The 18,638-nt window shown below is 44.2% G+C and overlaps 2 protein-coding genes across 2 annotated transcripts in view; one reads left to right on the top strand and one right to left on the bottom strand.

Moving 5' to 3' along the window:
• Nucleotides 1–240: 240 nt before the first annotated feature.
• Nucleotides 241–5,070, bottom strand: si:dkey-13p1.4 (transmembrane protein 151B). Its single transcript, XM_056296433.1, has 3 exons — nucleotides 5,008–5,070; nucleotides 4,903–4,938; nucleotides 241–1,875 (listed from the first exon to the last, which is right to left on the bottom strand). Exons 1-3 carry the CDS (start codon nucleotides 5,068–5,070, stop codon nucleotides 241–243), a joined length of 1,734 nt encoding a protein of 577 aa, XP_056152408.1.
• Nucleotides 5,071–5,843: 773 nt separating this feature from the next.
• rpap1 (RNA polymerase II associated protein 1) overlaps nucleotides 5,844–18,638 on the top strand; it is a 45,878-nt gene continuing 33,083 nt past the window's right edge. The window contains exons 1-15 of the mRNA XM_056295900.1: nucleotides 5,844–5,899; nucleotides 6,425–6,621; nucleotides 7,474–7,622; nucleotides 8,235–8,327; nucleotides 8,633–8,786; nucleotides 9,056–9,223; nucleotides 9,473–9,724; nucleotides 10,884–10,999; nucleotides 12,021–12,119; nucleotides 12,405–12,506; nucleotides 12,595–12,762; nucleotides 12,950–13,129; nucleotides 13,810–13,944; nucleotides 14,110–14,280; nucleotides 15,089–15,246. Coding sequence (XP_056151875.1) covers nucleotides 6,429–6,621; nucleotides 7,474–7,622; nucleotides 8,235–8,327; nucleotides 8,633–8,786; nucleotides 9,056–9,223; nucleotides 9,473–9,724; nucleotides 10,884–10,999; nucleotides 12,021–12,119; nucleotides 12,405–12,506; nucleotides 12,595–12,762; nucleotides 12,950–13,129; nucleotides 13,810–13,944; nucleotides 14,110–14,280; nucleotides 15,089–15,246 — 2,138 coding nt within the window. The 5' untranslated portion in view covers nucleotides 5,844–5,899; nucleotides 6,425–6,428. The remainder of the gene's footprint in view (nucleotides 5,900–6,424; nucleotides 6,622–7,473; nucleotides 7,623–8,234; nucleotides 8,328–8,632; nucleotides 8,787–9,055; nucleotides 9,224–9,472; nucleotides 9,725–10,883; nucleotides 11,000–12,020; nucleotides 12,120–12,404; nucleotides 12,507–12,594; nucleotides 12,763–12,949; nucleotides 13,130–13,809; nucleotides 13,945–14,109; nucleotides 14,281–15,088; nucleotides 15,247–18,638) is intronic.

Raw genomic sequence — 18,638 nt, 5'->3', positions numbered from 1 at the left:
TAAATAGTTCGGTCCTTTAAAAGTCACTTTCACTTAAAATCATAAGTGAAAGTGAAAACTATAATCACTGCTACTGTGAAGCCCAGAGTTATACTTTCCCCTGTAAATCTTTCTTTTTGCCATTCTCTATCACAAATGGTGACCAGCACTACACTGCCCTCCGTGATTTCCAATATATTGACAATGTCTGACATTCGAATTCATTTTGACCAAGCAAGCATATTGTGTGTCTTTCCTTTTTCATAGAGAGGTCTCCTGACAGCAGGATCCTCTACGTATGTAGTAATGGCGCACCTCCCTCCCATCCTCAATGCCGCAGCCTTCAGGCCTATGCACGATGAGCACAGGAAAGAACCTGGCGTCCCTGTAAGTTGGGGGGCTGTCATTACACGCCAGTTGGCTGGAATCGGACCGGCAGCACTGCTCGTCAATGCAGCAACGGTCTGTTAAGTTGCTGCTACGACTCCGCCACAGGCCCACGGTGCGACGGGAGCCGTACATGCGGCAGAGAGAAAACCGGGATGTGTCCAGGGAGAGGCGGGAGTGGAACAAGGCTCCGCGGCAGGAGAAAAGGGAGGAACAGCTGGAGCTGGTGATCGTCCTCCTCCTTCCTCCTCCCTCCCCTGTTGTGTTCTGCAGCTGGCAGCAGTGCTCGCAGTCATCCTGGGCGAGGAGAGTTCCATAACTCTGGGCGGGTTGGCTGTTGCTCAGAGGGACATGGCCGGAGGACACGGTGTCATCAAGTTCTGTTGTTGAATTAGAATCGACCATGTTTGGGTTCATCAGCATGGCCTCGGAGTAACTGGGAACCAGCTGGCGGTTGGAACGGATGTGCCACTCCAGCTCAGTGCTGTCCAGTGTGTCCACCCTGGGAATGCTACAGCCACCATTAGTCCTTGCGGGCCCATCTTCATCTGCAGGACAGGGGCTGCTGTGGCTGTACTCCAGTCCAAATAGCTTCTCTATGCTGTAGTGCACGTAGGCTGTGCGATACTCTATCAGCACTCTCAGTGGCCAGGACAGCATGAGGAGAGCTGCCAGCCAGAAGGCAACCTGGGAAGTGTACCAAGGTAACTGGTCTGGATCTACGTAGGCTATGACATGTTCTTTGAAGTCCACGTTCTTCAACTGCATCCCCTCTCTGGCCTCCATATAATCATCCAGACCTTCGATCTCAGAGAAGAACTGGGCCCGCTGGTTGAGGTAAGTGTTTTCCGGCCCGGCTCCGGTAAAACTGAAGCACTTGGTGAAGCGTAAACGTGTCGCCGGATGTCCCTCCAGACCTCTGAGATCACGTGATACATCTTTCATCCCACAGCGGCTGTAGTCGAACTCACCCTCTGCCACATGCGTGTTGACCCTCTCATGGTACACCTGCGTGGTGGTGTACGCGTCTCCGTTCCGGTAACGGGTCACCTGCCGCGTCCGCCTGATGAAATGGTAGCTGATGGCCTTCCACCAAACGCAAGGTCGGGCCTGCCGCATCCGCAGCACTCGTTCGTACACGCTGTCCACGTCTGCTTTACACTGTAGCTCACTTCGGGCCCGGCAGTGCCAGCATTCCACCATGTACACCAGGTACAGCATGAGCAGGAAGGCCAGAGGGATGTAGATGTAGCCATCTGAACAGGGGCTGTCGTGGTAGATCATCGTGTGTCCTCCGACGCCCATCCCAGAGGACCCCCGGAGGGAGGAGGTGATGGAGGCCGTGAAGGAGGAGGTGAGAGCGGAGTTGAAGCTGATCTTGGTCACCCTGGTCAGCTGGCACCAGACCACGGCACCCAGACAGCTGTACATGAGCACCGAGAGCAGCAGGCAGTGCCAGTGGGACTCGCGGCAGACACACGCGCCCAGGGACTGCTTCGCTGGCCGCTGCTGCAGAGAGAGATGGAGATGGGTAAGAGAGAGAGAGACAGACAGACAGACAGAGAGAGAGAGGGAGGGAGGGGGCCCAGGGGATGAGGGCAGGGCAGACGGGGAGATCCTTGAGCAGACAGATTACCACAGAGAGGAGAATGCAGATAAGCCCCTGGAATATGGCAGCGATAATATTGCTCGCAGCAGAAATGCAAATGAACATGGCAGTACAATAAACTGCAAAAATATTTACATGTCTAAGCACACAATAAATCAGACTGGGGCGAAGCCATAGAGCTCACTTAAATTCAAAACACCTACCTGTGCTACAAATTGAGTGTCTCTGCATTGCTGTGTATTAGTTCAGCTGGTTGCCAAAATATATACGGTATTTCTAAATGTCTCTCTGTAATGACATTAACTTACACTCCGTATGTAGAAATGTAAACAAACAAAGTGTACTTGTCAAAATATTCCATAGCATCTGTCAATATGTGGTATTGAATTGTTACTGCTGGGGCTACTAAGTTCCCTTTGTACTTCTCTTATACTGGCTTATACTCTTATACACATGTACGCATACTCTCTCTCTCTCTCTCTCTCTCTCTCTCTCTCTCTCTCTCTCTCACCCTCCCTCTTTCTCTCTCTGCTGTATGCAGTTTTGTTGAGTCTGGGGTGACTAGTTCAGTGCGGTGTCTCACAGTCAGTCCGCCAGACATACAGCGGCAAAAAGTGCTCACATTTGCCATGCTAAAAAACAGTGTACTTTTCCTTTTCAGCGTTGACTTAAATCTGCTTTATTAGCAAGTAGAGACTCACTTTTACTGTACTAATTACAACTGTCTGCTTTGTATGTGGCGGCATGGTGGCGCAGTGGTTAGCGCGGTTGCCTCACAGCAAGAAGGTGGTCCTGGGTTCGAGCCCCAGGGTAGTCCAACCTTGGGGTTGTCCCAGTTCGTCCTCTGTGTGGAGTCTGCAGCATGTCCTCCCCATGTCTGCGTGGGTTTCCTCTGGGTGCTCCGGTTTCCTCCCACAGTCCAAAGACATGTAGGTCAGGTGAATCGGCCATACTAAATTGTCCCTGTGTGCGTGTGTGTGTGTGTGTGTGTGTGTGTGTGTGTGTGTGTGTGTGGGCCCTGTGATGGTCTGGCGGCCTGTCCAGGGTGTCTCCCTGCCTGCTGCCCAGTGACTGCTGGGATAGGCTCCAGCATTCCCGTGACCCTGAGAGCAGTATAAGTGCTTTGGATAATGGATGGATGGATGCTTTGTATGCATAAAGGAGCCAGATCAAGGTTACAGCATTTAGTGGGTCAGCCTGGAGAGCGAGGTGGGCAGGGTTTGCAAATTACACATGTTGACAGTGAATTTGGCTCCACTTTGTCAGTGAAAGGGCACCAACTGAAGAAATTTACTTTGACCCTGGCCTTAGAGCTGCAAGTAATTCACACGTGAGAGAACTCTTCTTCTGTTGTCGCCTATCTCTCTGGTGGTTTATTGGGTGAAGAGGATTTATGGTGACATCCACCAATCCATCAGTGTGCTGACGTGGGGGTAGGAATGTCTCATGGTTCCACCCCAGTTATTTATGGGACCACAGGGATTTAATTCTGGTCCACCATAGAAAACTCATCATCAGCTTTTAAGAACCCCTGATTCCAATCGTTGTTGTTTGTTTGTTTGTTTATACTGTGCCGGACAAGCCCTTGTAATCAAGGCATCTAAGATGCGAGATGCAGAAATGACTCTTAACTCATAGTCCCTTTCTATTACCTTTACAAAGTGCAAAATTTGTTTAATATGGTTGCTATGAAATTACTCAAGTGAAGGTTAGGCTGAAAATAGAAGCCGTGTCTCAGACTGGATGCTGGTACAGACAAGGCATCGATAACTCCAGTTAGTACAGAGTCAGACTTCATGCATCCTGCATAGATAGGCAATACTGAAATGCTTTTCAAACTGACGAACCAAAACACTGAAAGGGGGATAGAAACAGGAAGCTATATTATTGTACCACAATGAGAAAAATGCGTAACTTGTTTGCGACTTCATACCAAAGCTGTTTGAATGCCTCGCATTGCATTGACGGCAACCGCGCTCTATGAAAAAGCACTGTCATTCAAAGATAAAGAGGCAACGGATTTCAAGTAAAACAACTCTTGTCATTTCACTGACTCTCCTGGCTGATGTGTTCCACGGTTGGCTGCACACAGCAAACTCCCAGATGGAATCACAGTAATTACTCAGTGACAGGGAAGATGCAGAAGTGTACTACGGAGACAGTATGCACGCACGCACACACACACACACACACACACACACACACACACACACACACACACACACACACACACACACACACACACACACACACACACACACACACACACCAAGTGATTGACACTTGTAGACCTGGAAACAATGCAGGGCTTTGCAAATATGTTTTGGCCATGCAGCATTTCCTTTTCAGTGTTTCCTTATCCCAAATACCAGGCTTGTATTTTGATGTGCAAAAAATTGGCTTTTTTTTTGGGAGCCACATGCATTAGTTTATTAGCATGAATATCTTTCTGTGTTGCTGGCTTCTTGGAATCGAAATGGTCTGCTGTGACATTTGAGCTCCAGAGATGATGGTACACTGCTGCGGCTCGAACACAACAATAAGACTGATACCATGGATGGGATGGTGGAGGACAAGGGGTGGGGGGGTGGGGGGGTTATGATGTGATGAGCTAGTTGATCAATGTCATGATGCAACAGCTTACATCTGCCAAACTGCAGCAAAGTGAAATTTCAATTTATGGTTTGAGACAGTGGAAATCATTAAACCAGTCTACACTTATTGTGCATAGAGAGAGTGTAATACGAAGCACATTGTATTTCCAACAGCTGCGATAAGCAGAAATTTGTTCACTTTCATCCATCCATCAGAAGTTGCAGGCAGATTGGTATTTTGAGTCTGGAATAGTTTTTTTTTGTTGGTCTTCTCTTTTAATTAAAAAACGGAATAACGTTAGTATACGAAAATATTGCTGACAGTGCACATACCTCCTCCAGGACATCAACACTAACTGGTGAGTCCCCCTCTTCTCCCACCTCCTCCTCCTGCTCCTCCTCCCCCTCCTGCTGCTCCTCCTCCTCCTCTCCCTCGGCATCATTGGGAGTACTGGCCTCCGTGTAATCCGCAATGGTCTCACTTTCTTGATCGGAGAACATGCTGCCCTTGTTATAGCATGTCAAAGTTGACTCCGCTTTCCCGACCGGCTCTGAGCCACTCTTCCTCCGGTTTGCTCCTTCTCTGAGCCCCCCTTCTGCCCCGACGCGTCTGGGCCGGAGCCGAGCTGCTGCGCGGATCGGGGATCCCGCGGTGGTCCCGGCTGGTCCGATGGAGGGGGGCGGGGTCGTGGGATTTCACCGCAGCAAAGGCAGCAGATATTGACCATGATGATGATGATGATGATGTCAAAGGAAGAAGGCTAGGCCAATATAGGCAATGTTATCTGTCATTTAAATGTCTCACTCCGTAAAGAGAAGAGTCCGCTCGGGCAGATTCATGCACACCGCCGCGACAACAGAGAGCGCTGTCCAGCGTCCTGAAGGACACGGAGGGAAAAATATGACTTTTTAGATTATGTTTTAAAGCAGAATCACCATTATGCCACCTCTGCTAGGGTGTAGTTTATAATGATGGCCTCACGTTCACATTATTAGTCCCCTACGATTTCCTACTCTATGGACGATGGATGAATGATCTCAAATTTGAACTTTAATGTGAAAAGAAGATTCGGAGGGGGAAGATGACAAAATGCCCCCCCCCCCCACACACACACACACGCTTGAAAATATTAGACTGTATGTTATATATTGACATTAACATACTGGGGGAAATGATGGCAAAATCAGTACACTTTTCGAAGAGATATTCGACAGGGCTTTTATTTTGAAAGTAGCATTTGGTGCGCTGCAAGAAAATCCTTCCGTCGATACGTTGGATCTTCACGTTGTGATTCTAGAGTCAGGGATATTCACGTACAGATAATATAAGGTGAACATTTTAAAATAACTTGTCAAAATTAACAGATTAAATGTGAACGTGTAATAAAGGCAATTAATATTAACATTTGATAAATGTACTATAGAGCAAAATGTTCGCATGATAGATCAAGCATGCTAAGTTAGTTAGCTATCGTTGAATCATGTAGCTAGAGATGATAGTCATCACTTAAGTTAATAAATGTAAGACTAGCTGTAAAAAGTCGTAATTTGAGCCTTTTTGAATGTGATCAAACGGCATGAAGTCATTTTACAGCGTTAGCTTCAGTTGTTATCCTAGCTCATGTGTCTGTCAGATACATTATATTTTGAAAGTAAGTAGTCGACGTATTATGTCGATCAGACAAGAAAGGACAGCGTAGTCCTCCAGTTCTCAGAGTTAAAAGGTAAACTAAACGCCGATACAGCAAACTAGTTGCATACATTTCAATTATGAAAGGGCTGACTGCATCGTCGATGTGCATTCAGAAAGTCAACCACTGTTAAGTTTTATTGTCATCGTTTCTCTTCCCTATAGAGGGATGTCGCGGCGTCCTAAGCCGACGGACTCCGAGGCAGACCTCCTACGTGAGCAGCAACAGTTCCTCGTCTCTGGCGATCCAGCTTCTGTCAATGTGGTCCGGCGACCAGACAAGAGGAGAGGGGAGGCTGGAGGAAGAGGAGGGGGCAAGGGGGAGAATGGAGATACTCAGAGGGACATAATCACCATAGCAGGTTAAAGATAAGCCTCTTTTTTTTCAAACCTGACATGCTGTGCAAGCTCCTGCAATTCCATGGAACATGGTGTCTCCATTTAGCATGCATTAAGACATTGTGCCTCCAAATTTTGCAGATGTTTAACTGAATCCTCCCTTACAAATGATTTGACACACTGTTTTGAAAAACTCTGCTCTTCCACCTTCGATGCCATAGCCCCTCAAACATCCAATCCAAATAATGTTCTATCCCATCAACATTCAGCACTGTATAAGGGAATGTAAGCAGAAAACAGGTGGAAAAACACTAGACCTCAGGTCCACCACTTGCTTTTGAAAGAATTACTTAACTCTTTACAATAATACATTTAATGTAGCGACAGCCCATTAAGATTTCATCCCTACTAATGAACATAATCACAATTTCTATTTTGCACCTTGGATCGCCTTCTAAACCTAGCTATAGCTGGTGCTTCTGTCTTTAGTGGACACTGACGGGTTTATAAAACGGCTTATTGATAAAATGGGTGCTATCAGGTCCATAATATTTTAGCCTACCTCTTTGCAGATGTTTCAAGTCCTGATCTTGACCCTGAGTTAGTTTTTACCAGTTATTTTGCCTTGATCTATAGAGACTATATCTCATATGAAGCAGTCCTCCACTCCCCTTGACATTATCCTTACAAAATACTGTACGAACCAGTTTACGCACTATTATCAATAGTTCCCTGTCTTTTGGTTGTCATCAACTATTTCAGGATTGCTTGTGACAAAGACATTGAAGACATCCCTTTACTTTGTTTTGAAAAGTGCTATATAAAGATTATTATTACGATCATGATTACTGTTATTATTATCTGCTTTGCTTTAGATCTCCCTGATGAACTTCCTGCTCTAACACCGGCCCCTCCTAAGAAGTCTTGCTTTAAAGCCAACCATGTGCGCTTCAAGGAAGAGGATGCAGAGGAGAGAATGGACAAACATGACACTCATATAAGTGCTGTTCTTGCCAGGATCGTTGTGAGTGATTATTTTAGATATGTAATTAATTGCTCAAAAAGTTGATTTGCTTCAAGAATGGAAAACATGCTGTGTTTACATGAGGCAAGCGTCTCTCTCAAAATAAAGCAACTGATTACCTGATTATAGTTAGATTTGTGCCATAATACTGTGTGTGTTACTTGTTCTCATTTTTTGTTCTGCAGATTTTATGAGGTGTAGCATGAATTTCACGTCAGCTTGTCAGTGTCTTCCAATTAGCTAGCCTCATGAATGTTCAAACTATAAGTGAGGTGGTGTGATTTGCTCTCTTTTTATCTGCAGGTTAAGGATGGATGGTTGGCAAATATGTCTTTTCATTTCTGAGATGCATTTTTTACTGTTGCTGGTATTTTTGAATGATTGTGGCAACTATTTCAGCTATGATAATTAAAAGCCATTTTAGATCCAATGTCTTTGAGAGATAGGCTGAAATGTGTCATGTTTTGACATTCAGTGGAGACAGGGCCACTATTTTATACTTTATACTTGGTGTCTTTTTGAAGTTTTATGGTATCAATAGATATTTCTGTGTACTTATCTGCTGTCATTGTTTCACTTGCTGCATCTTTGTTTCATCTTTTTTTTTTCCAGGAGAGAGATACCAGCTCTACCCCAGTCGCTCTACCAGTATTCACAGGGACTGCTTTCCCCAAAGTAATGCAGCACTTAGAAACAGATAGTGAGGTAGGAACACTATTTTTTTCCCATCTCATGTTTATGAGATTTATATTAATCTTCACTTACATGATATTGTATATCAGCATGTAAAACCTGATTTCAAAACCAAAGTAAATGTTAAGGCTGTGCCACATGTGCAGAACTACATAGCACAAAGTGGGATTTAATATTTGTACAGATTCAAGCATCAAGTCTTTTAATTGGTCCATTAATTAAAACACTGTTGGGAATTGTGAAATTTTTCTTCAATCAATTTGATTCTGGTTTCTGTCCATTCCATGATTATCAGCTTACCTCTTTCCTACAAACAGTTGCCGGTGTATTCTGCAGCAGGAAAGAAGAGCATCTTTGCCCGTCAGATTGCAGCCCAAAGGCTTAAGGAGGCCAAGACTCCATTATATAATGCATCTGAACTTGGAGGTCAGATACCCGAGCCCAAAGGCTTGAGCCCTTCTCCTGAAATTGGTATGGATACAGATTGAAGCCCTACTTTATTTATCGTATGTTGCCTTAGGCACTGCTATGCGCACATCAGTTTGTTTTGTTGCTCTCTTCAAAGATCGCTCTCAATGGCATTCCTCCACAGAATATATTACAATGCTGCCCACATCATCATACAAATTGTGGTTGTGATGAAGTATCTTCAGTTCCTTTCTCCTGCATCCTCCACTCCACACAGTTCTCATCTTTCTATCTGTGCTCACTGATATCTTACTCATACCCTCTCCACCCAGCAGGGCTGAGTTCAGCCTCTGCCCCCAGGCTGGTGTCTGGTCAGGGGTTGGGTGGCTCAGACTGCTCAGCTGAGACCCTAAGGATCCACCTGGAGAACAAAGCCAAGCTCCAGACCATGTCTAAAGCTGAAATACTGCAGGAACAGAAAAAATTGTTGTCTCAGCTTGGTAAGTATTTGTTCCAATTGACCAGTTGATGAAGTCATTAGATCACATCTCTCAATTTATCTGATGTGCTTTAAAATGAAGGCATGAGCTACCATGGAAAGTAGTCCTGTCTTGTCTCATTTACTTTTCTTTCCAGTACTGTTGTAGCACCTGTATAGCATGCACGGGGGGGGGGGGGGGTAGTACATCGAATCTATTTTTTTTTTCGTTGCTTCAGCTGTGTATAACACAATTATTTCCGCTTCCCAGATCCTAGACTAGTGGAGTTTGTCAGATCTCAAAAAGCCCACAACATCAAGCCCTCTGCCTCGTCTTCTGTCAAACACCCCCAGGATGACGGAGACAGAAAAGAGTGTCTTTCTGAAAATGTTTTCACCCAGTCAGAATCAGACTCCTCCCTTGCTTCTGGCCGACAGCAAACGCCCCTGGAAGTGGAGATGGAGAAAGAGAAAGAAGGAGAGGAGGAGAGAAAACACTTGGCACCACCACCTCCCATGACTGGTATGATTAATTCAAAACAAGGCTTCAGCTATTTTTCTATGGTCTCTGGTCTGTACAACTTATGTAGTTTTGCATTGACTTAAAGGCTGTATTCATGTCTCTCCCCTGTGTCTTTGATTTGGTGAAGTTATAGCTTTGTCTATCAAACAATTTGATTTGTGTTACATTCAGTATTATCAGAAGAAGCCACTGGGTTTGCCAGCCTCCCTGAGACTGTAAAAGTTAATTAACCCAGTAAACCCTGGCCAGCAGTAGGAATGAGAGAAAACTCATCCTCCACCTCCTTTGCCCCCATCCCCTTTGCTCCTTCCTCCTCTTCTGCCTTTCAACTTATCTCCATTCCAAACCCCCCCCCCCCACACACACACACAAAGCTAATGAGATATTGGAGAGGAAGTTGCCCCTCTGCTGTGCAACTACAATTTAGAGTTAAAGCTCATCATTGATTTCACTTTGTCTGATTAGCAAATAGGCATGTCAGAGCCAGAAGTAGTCACTTTGGATAATGGAGTTACTGCAGACCATGCAAAGAATGCACCAGCAATGGAAATCCCACAAATGGAACACATAGAGCTCAACACTGCAAGGCCCTCCAGATCTTGCCCATCGTTTATGCCTCTTCAGTTCCCCAAGAGCAAAATGAATGGAACTGCTTCCACAAATCATCGTGTTGTGGCCAAAAATAATTTATCCTCTGCTCTACTTGGTCTTCTCACAGAAATTATTATATCAATGCTTTGAAAACAAACAGCAGCACCAGCATCTTACAGGCATCATAGAGAAGTGCATTACAGCAGCTACAGTGAATTGTGTGCTCTGAGCAACAGTACATTTTATCCACAACTGGTTGCATGATAGAACTTGGTGGACTGTTGTTTATTTGTAACAGATATAGGAAATGGCAATACTACCACTGGTTTTACATATTTACTTTTGCTTCTATTGCTGCTGCTATTGCAACTGCAACTACTGCTCATAACAATGATAATAATGATAATAATAACTACCAGTTTATGATTTAACTTATTTTATATAGCAAGTTTACTGGCTTCACGGTCGAGACTAACAAAAGATGGAGAAGTAGGGTTAATTGCAGGTAGCAATATGAACAAGCATACATTTTTACCCAGCATGTCTTTTCCCCTGTCTCTGTAACCAGAGGAGGAGCTGCCCATTAAGCCTCAGAAGGAATGGGTCCACATGGACAAGGTAGAGCTAGAGAAGCTAGAGTGGACAAGAGACCTGCCTGCTCCCAGGAGAAAAGGAACAATGAAGGTAAGGAGACGATCCTCACTCGTCCAATATGTCTAAATCACAAACACAACAAACTGTCCTGCTTTTCAGTGACGCAGGAACAGGGAAGCACTGGGGACTAGGGTTTCCTGGACATATCATATTCCTCTCTGCGAACTAAGATACTGTGTATCACATGGACATTGCAAGGGTTGTACAATGACGAAGTAGATTTTTACATTTTGGGTTTTTAGTAGATTCTGTGGTATGGGATTATGAACAGGACAGGATTAGGAACGAGTATATTAGAGGGACAGCTCAGGTTGGACGGTTTGGAGACCAAGCAAGAGAGGCAGGATTGAGATGGTTTGAACGTCCGGGGGAGAGCTGCTGGGTATATTAGGAGAAGGATGCTGAATATGGAGCTGCCAGGGAAGAGGAAAAGAGGAAGGTCAAAGAGGAGGTTTATGGATGTGGTGAGGGAGGACATGCAGGTGGCTGATGTGACAGGAAGATGCAGAGGACAGGAAGAGATAGAAACAGATGATCCGCTGTGGCGACCCCTAATGGGAGCAGCCAAAGTAGTAGTGGTAGTAGTAGTAGATTCTGTGGTAGTGCTGTTTGTATTGGGTTGGATTGAACACCCTCAGATGTATGACTCTAAATTGGTACATGACTGTGTACCTTTGTTATATGAGCATACATGACATTTGATAGACTTATGGACTGTTTCTGGGCTGTTGCTGCGATTCTTTGCGGTTGTGAGATGACTATCTTGCTGTCACACTGCATACTGTGTATAGACAAGGATGATGATTATGTCTGCAAGGACCTTTTGTCCAAATTTCATTTTCATCTTTGTGAGAGAATAAACTGTTGAAAACAAACAGCTAAAGAGGAATGCAAAAAGTATTAGCTCCAAATGAACACTTGACCATATATGGTTATATTTAGTGTTCCTGGAAGTACAATCCTAGGGGAAGTGTTTATTTTACAGACCAGAATGATCTGTATGAAATATGCACCTCAGACAGCCTCATCCTGCAGTTTTGCATTCCAATAGGCTATACAGGCTCGTTTCGATTTTACTGGCACCTTTATCCCTCCCAGTGAAGACTTGCCCACCTGCCTTGGACTGCATCACCATGGACATGAGCCTGAGGTCAGTATCTTTTAAAAAAGGACAAAAAAATATTTTGTTTCTTTGTATCAAACATGAAAAAAGATCTTGTCAAAATATATCTAAAATTGTTGCAAATATGAAAGTTGGTAAACTATACAGAGCTTCAGTTGCTTGACACCTTCAGTTAAAAATGATAACATCAATGGCAAGAATTCACACCTACCCCCCTATTTTTCTTCTATTTGGAACATTACCAGTTACAGTGCTGGTCTAGTCTTTTTGGTAGCTTGATTATTAAAGTTGACATTGAGGATTTCTCCCCAGCTGGCAGGCTACTCCCTCCAGGAGCTCTTCCTCCTGTCTCGAAGTCAGGTCATCCCGCAGCGGTGCTTGGCCTTCAACACGCTAGCTAACATCCTGACAAAGGTACACAGATGTTCCCATCCAGATGCATGCATGCACACGCAGGCATGTACACATACTCATTCACACCATTGTATATGGTATCCTGTAGGCACGTGCTGGTGAATATTCATCTGTTTTGAGAGGCAGTGTGATGTCCACTCTCCTTGATGCCGGTCTGCTCTTCCTTCTTCGCTTTGCGCTGGACGACAGTGTAGAAGGCGTGATGTCTGCGGCCATGCACGCGCTCAGAGCACTCTTGGTGTCTGCAGAAGACGAGGTGCGTCAGTCCATAGAATGGAGAAGCTTAGACAACTCTTAAGCATTACAACACATTGTTGACATCTTCACTCTTCTTAATGAAGGTTTTGACTGTTAGTGTGAAAGTGCATTTGATGTTCCAATGCCATAATGATTGTCAGTGTCTAGACATAGGGCCTTTCCTTTAACAGAAGTCTTCTCTCTAGGAGTGTATGGACAGTACCTTCTCCTGGTTCCGTGGCCTTGCTTCCTTCCCTCTAATGCCCACTGCTCAGGATGAGGAGGATGAGGAGGATGAGGGGTTGGAGGAGAGCATAAAGGAGACTGCCAAAGAGAAGGAGGAGAGGAAGACAGATCATGATGTGGCCAGGCAGGATGTTGTGAAGGTAACTGACCAGATGTGGTTACATGAAGCCTGTCTGACACCAAAACTGTAGGGTTCTTGGGTTCTTTCAAAATTGTGGCATTCTCTTGGTTTCAGAGCCTTGTATTGTTGATGAACCCAGCTTTTACACAGCCAGGTTGATTTCAGTCTTTTCCTAGAAAGCCTTCTTTCACATACACCCTGAAAATCTCTGCATTTTAGTTACATCAGAATCCATCCTGTCTAGGGATAATAGAAATGTAAGGCTAAAATAAACAGTAATATAAAACAAAAACAAATAAAGTCTGAAACTGGCACTTAACTAGAGAGATTCCTTTTAGGGCTTTCCAGGCGGCATTATTCCACAAAACTTCTTTGTTGCATTTTTAAAGACTGTAAGCACTAATGGACTGATGGAGTCGAACTGTTGGGAGGGAGAAGTGCGAGGTGACGTTGCTTTGTGTACTTGACATGCCAACTGGGGTGTCGTGTTTCCAGGTGGTAAATTGAATTTGTAATGGAGAAGTTATTTGGTGAGGCACTCCCCTCTTGATACCTCTTTAGATATTTCATTAACCAGTAAATTAACTCAACCTGCCCCCACCCACCTCCAGAGAGTCTCTGCTTTTTAATTAAGTTGATTGGAAGAAACTTGAATTTATACGCCCTTAGTCTATGGCTGCCCCCTTCCCACTGTTTTAGGGTCTGCTCAGGATGAAACTGCTTCCCAGGCTACGTTACATCCTTGAGGTTGTCCGACCAACACCACGGGTGGTCCAAGATGTTCTGGAGGTCCTGACACGCATTGCCAGACATTCCTCCTCCTCTGCGACACAGGTAAGCACAACAACAACAACAGCAATTTTCTTCTGATCACATCCTACCTAGTGTAAAATTTTCCCTTTTAAGAATTTCAAAGAATTTAGTGATATATGTTGTACTTTGTTTACTTTCCACATGAAGTCACACCAAGTTTAGTTAAGTTTGACTTAACTCTCCCAGGTGTTGGATTGCCCTCGCCTGATGGAGGTGGTGATGTCAGAGTTCCTGCCTACTTCCTGGACCATGCCATCTTTGCCCCTCCCCCAGTCTGTTTATGGACTGCCATTGGCCAGAGCCATGAAGCTCCTGAGGATATTGGCTACTTCGGGTAGACATGCCTGTGCCAGGCTTGTGAGTATAGCCATAAAATATGGCATTGCCAACCCAATACCCCATTATTGTATTAGTGAGAATAGCTCGATAACAACCAAAGCTTCTTTCAGCATGTTCTTGATTTTGTCAGCATGTATTGATATTGGTTGGTATTCACCATAGTTATTTACCTTTTACGATTCATGAAAAACTGTTTAAGTGCTATTCTGGTGCTATAGTTTGTTCATGCCCGCCTTGTGCACAGAAAAATATTGATTTGAGTCTTTGTTTGAGTTCATGCAGTGCTGTTGCACTTTTTTTATACCTGTTAACTGTCTGCAAGAATCATTAAAACAGAAAGAGTGGAGGCCCTCTCCCCATTCTCTTAAGGAGAAAAAAATCAGACTTGCATTTTACATATTTTCTAAAGAACTGAGCCTTCAGACAAGTACTTTATGACAAAAGATCATTATTCTTATTTTCATAAATCTGCTTTACAGTATGAGTCCAAAGACATGCAGGTCAGGTGAATCGGCCATACTAAATTGTCCCTAGGTGTGAATATGTGTGTGTGTGTGTGTGTGTGTGTGTGTGTGTGTGTGTGTGTGTGTGTGTGTGTGTGTGTGTGTGTGTGTGTGCGCGCGCGCGCGTGTGTGTGTGGGCGGGCCCTGTGATGGCCTGGCAGCCTGTCCAGGGTGTCTCCCTGTCTGCCGCCCAATGACTGCTGTGGTAGGCTCCGGCATCCCCGTGACCCTGAGAGCAGGGTAAGCGGTTTGGATAATGGATGGATGCTTTACAGTATTATTACCACATGTATAAACATCAGTATCTTTCCTGTTCCCCCCAGCTGAACTCCCTTGGAGTGAGAGAGCGTCTGTCTCGTCTTCTGAGCCCTGATCCCACTGAGCTGCTACTGGAACAGACGGAGGCCCTCCTGATCACCACCGAGGCCTACAGGTTGTGGGCCGTAGCAGCCAGCTATGGACAGGCTTGCAATGAATACATGTAAGTGAACTACTCAGAAACCGTTTGCACATAGTGGTTCTTGCATGGACACACACACACACACACACACACACACACACACACACACACACACACACACACACACACACACACACACACACACACACACACACACACTATATTCACAGTGTGCAAACTTTAAATAAGTGTAAATTAAGTATTTTGCAAAGCGTAAACTCAAGCAAGAAAAATTTTAGTATGAAAAGAAAGCTGGTATCCTGGAGATAATTCTTAACAAATTATTGACAATAGAAGTATTTTTTTTAACAGAATTTAAATTACACAGTGCTAAAATCTGTGAAATATCTTCCAAACACTGGTACAATATGCAGTGTTTCCCACAGAACGAGATTCTATTTGTGGTGGCAACTGACCTGGACACTGTTGGAAATGAACAATCTTTGACTATCTGTAACATTTATGTATTCAACATCTATTATAATCTACATGAATGATTTAAGTGCAGTTAAGTTTAAGTTTAGTATAGGGTGTAAATGAAGTAATCCTTCACAATTTTGTGATTAATCGCACTGTGCATCATAAAAAATAATAATCACAAATAACACTGGTTAAACAAGGCTTATAGTGAAGGGATTTGAGCTGTGATCTGCTCATCCTCCAAAGTCAGGGCAACCAGCTGTAGGGACAGGTATGTTAGGATTTTATCTTTATCTTTTTCATTACTACATTTTTTTTTTAGTTATCATTTTCAAAATGAATAAATTTTGAACAAGATGAGAATTTATATTTTATTTTTTGGATTTTTCTCGCCAATTGTATCCGGCCAGTTACCCCACTCTTCTGAGCCGTCCCGGTCGCTGCTCTACCCCCTCCAAGGAGGGCTACATACTACCACATGCTTCCTCCAGTACATGTGGAGTCGCCAGCTGCTCCTTTTCACCTGACAGTGAAGAGTTTCGCCAGGGGTACATAGCATGTGGGGGGATCATGCTATTCCCCCCAGTTCCCCCTCCCCCCCGAACAGGCGCCCCGACTGACCAGAGGAGGCGCTAGTGCAGCGACAAGGACACATACCCACATATGGCTTCCCACCAGCAGACACGGCCAATTGTGTCTGTAGGGATGCCCGACCAAGCTGGATGTAACACAGGGATTCTAACTGTCGACCCCCATGTTGGTAGGCAACGGAATAGACCACCACGCCACACGGACGCCCCAAATTTATATTTTAAATACAACTAAATACTGTTTCTAGAGCAGTAACAGTAATGGTCACAACAGCAAAGTCACTATAAACTCGATCATATCTCACTGAAAAGAAATCTAAAAAATCAGTAAAATAAACAATATTCCTGACTTCAAAATACTGAGTGAAGTTTAGAAAGACTGAACAACACAGACATCAGTCAGTGTCAGTCATTCATCCTGTCCTCTATCCTCCTCCCTCTGCTGTTGCTGTGGTTTGCTTTGGTCAGACTCAGTGGAGGCATAATGGTTACAAATGGCCTAGCGAGCCTTCCATCCAAACTGCCTCGCTGCATACCAGTGACCCTCAAGAATGAATCGGACCATGATATCACCATCTCTCCAAAGAGTGTGATAGCTGAAGTGAACGCTATTCAAAGTGTTCAGCCCATCACCACTGGCAACTCAACACGCCAACTAAACCTGACCAAAACCAAAAAGCAACTTTGACTTTGGAAACTCTCCAGTACCCAAAGAATCGAAAGAATGGGTAGCTGAAAAACTGAACTCCATGCCAGACGTGTTCGCGCGGCATGATAATTGCTACTTGGTTGCATTTTCCCTTTGATTCAAAATTTAAAGTGACCCAAACTGTATCAACAAAAGCCATGTGGGAGCTGTCACTCTGTTCATTGGTCAGAAATCTCATGGGATTGGCGGGCAGAAAAATGAGTTTGTTTTTCTTCTGTGATAGCTATCCAAAATGCATTGTTGGAATATAACTAAGTACATTTACTCAAGTATTGTATTTAAGTACAAATACGAAGTACTTGTACTTTACTTGAGTGTTTCCATTTTATGCGACTTCATACTTCTACTCCACTGCATTTCAGAGGCAAATATTGTACTTTCTACTCCACTACATTTGTCTGACAGCTTTAGTTACTTTTCAGATTACAGGTTTTCATACCCTTCTTGTCTACTGAAAACCATGTATCTCCAGATTAGGTGGTTTTGAATTTGATTTTTTTCTGATACACTGAAGGATTAAGTGGTCCTTTATGGGTTGAGCAAATTCTTCTACTTCTTAAGCTAAATAAACTATTTAAAAACCCTTTTAGATTAGCTGGAAAAGGAATTGTCACAAAGCTGAAAACAGGGCTGTTTTTCTGAGCTCATGAATAGTGGACTTTTTCGAGATACATGGTTCTCACAGGACAGTGATGCTACAAACATATGATGATTTTATAGAATATGATGCCGTGTTGTAGCTAAATTACCCAACAGTATATGAAAGTAGTTAAAATTAGCTCAACCTTAAACATCTACGGCAGTAAAATGCAACATACACATTAATGCAGCAGTAATAATAATCCATATAATAGTACAGTCAGGGACAGCGGCCATTTTTCTGCAGAATGAGTACTTTTACTTTCAATAGTTTAAGTACATTTTGCTGATAATGCTTTCATAATTTTACTTCAGTAAGGTTTTGAATGCAGGACTTACTTGTAGTAGAGTATTTTTTATAGTGTAGTATTAGTACCTTTACTTAAGTAAAGGATTTAAATACTTCTTCCACTACTGCCAAAATGGACCACTGGCAGAATTGGCATTGTTTATAATTGCGGTCATTGTTTGGGCCTTAAGCCAAAACATGCAAGCATAATGGCACATTTGAATGCACGTCAAGGCAACGTCTAGAGGACAATGTGTTGCATAATGCACAGTGCAGCAGGTGACGAGAGCTGGTTTAATTCAAAAAACGCGCAATGCTCTCTGCAGTTAGGTTGGATCACGTTCATACCGCAAATGAACTGTACCAAAGTTTGCTTTTTGTTTTTTGTTTTTTGGGGGGGGGATTTTTTTCTTCCTTTTTCTCCCCAGTTGTATCCAGCCAATTACCCCACTCTTCCAAGCTGTCCCAGTCGCTGCTCCACCCCCTCTGCCAATCTGGGGAGGGCTGCAGACTACTACATGTCTCCTCCCATGCATGTTGAGTCGCCAGCGGCTTCTTTTCACCTGACAGTGAGGAATTTCACCAGGGGGACGTAGTGCATGGGAGGATCACGCTATTCCCCCCAGTCACCCCCCCCCAAACAGGCACCCCAACCAACCAGAAGAGGCGCTAGTGCAGCAATCAGGACACATACCCACATCCGGCTTCCCACCTGCAGTCACAGCCAATTGTGCAGTTGTGTCTGTAGAGATACCCGACCAAGCTG

The sequence above is a fragment of the Lampris incognitus genome, chromosome 16 (genome assembly GCF_029633865.1).
Source record: "Lampris incognitus isolate fLamInc1 chromosome 16, fLamInc1.hap2, whole genome shotgun sequence".
In the NCBI taxonomy this organism is placed as follows: Eukaryota; Metazoa; Chordata; class Actinopteri; order Lampriformes; family Lampridae; genus Lampris; species Lampris incognitus.
Note: the sequence above shows the minus strand (reverse complement) of the source record. Positions and strands in the feature narration are given on the sequence as shown.

What these genes read in the sequence shown, in the direction of transcription:
- si:dkey-13p1.4 (XM_056296433.1), bottom strand. Translation starts at nt 5,070, where the DNA reads ATGTTCTCCGATCAAGAAAGTGAGACCATTGCGGATTACACGGAGGCC. An exon ending in AGGCCAGTACTCCCAATGAT is followed by an intron (nt 4,939 to 5,007) that starts GCCGAGGGAGAG and finishes GTGGGAGAAGAG; the next exon opens with GGGGACTCACCAGTTAGTGT. An exon ending in GTGTTGATGTCCTGGAGGAG is followed by an intron (nt 1,876 to 4,902) that starts GTATGTGCACTG and finishes CTCTCTCTGCAG; the next exon opens with CAGCGGCCAGCGAAGCAGTC.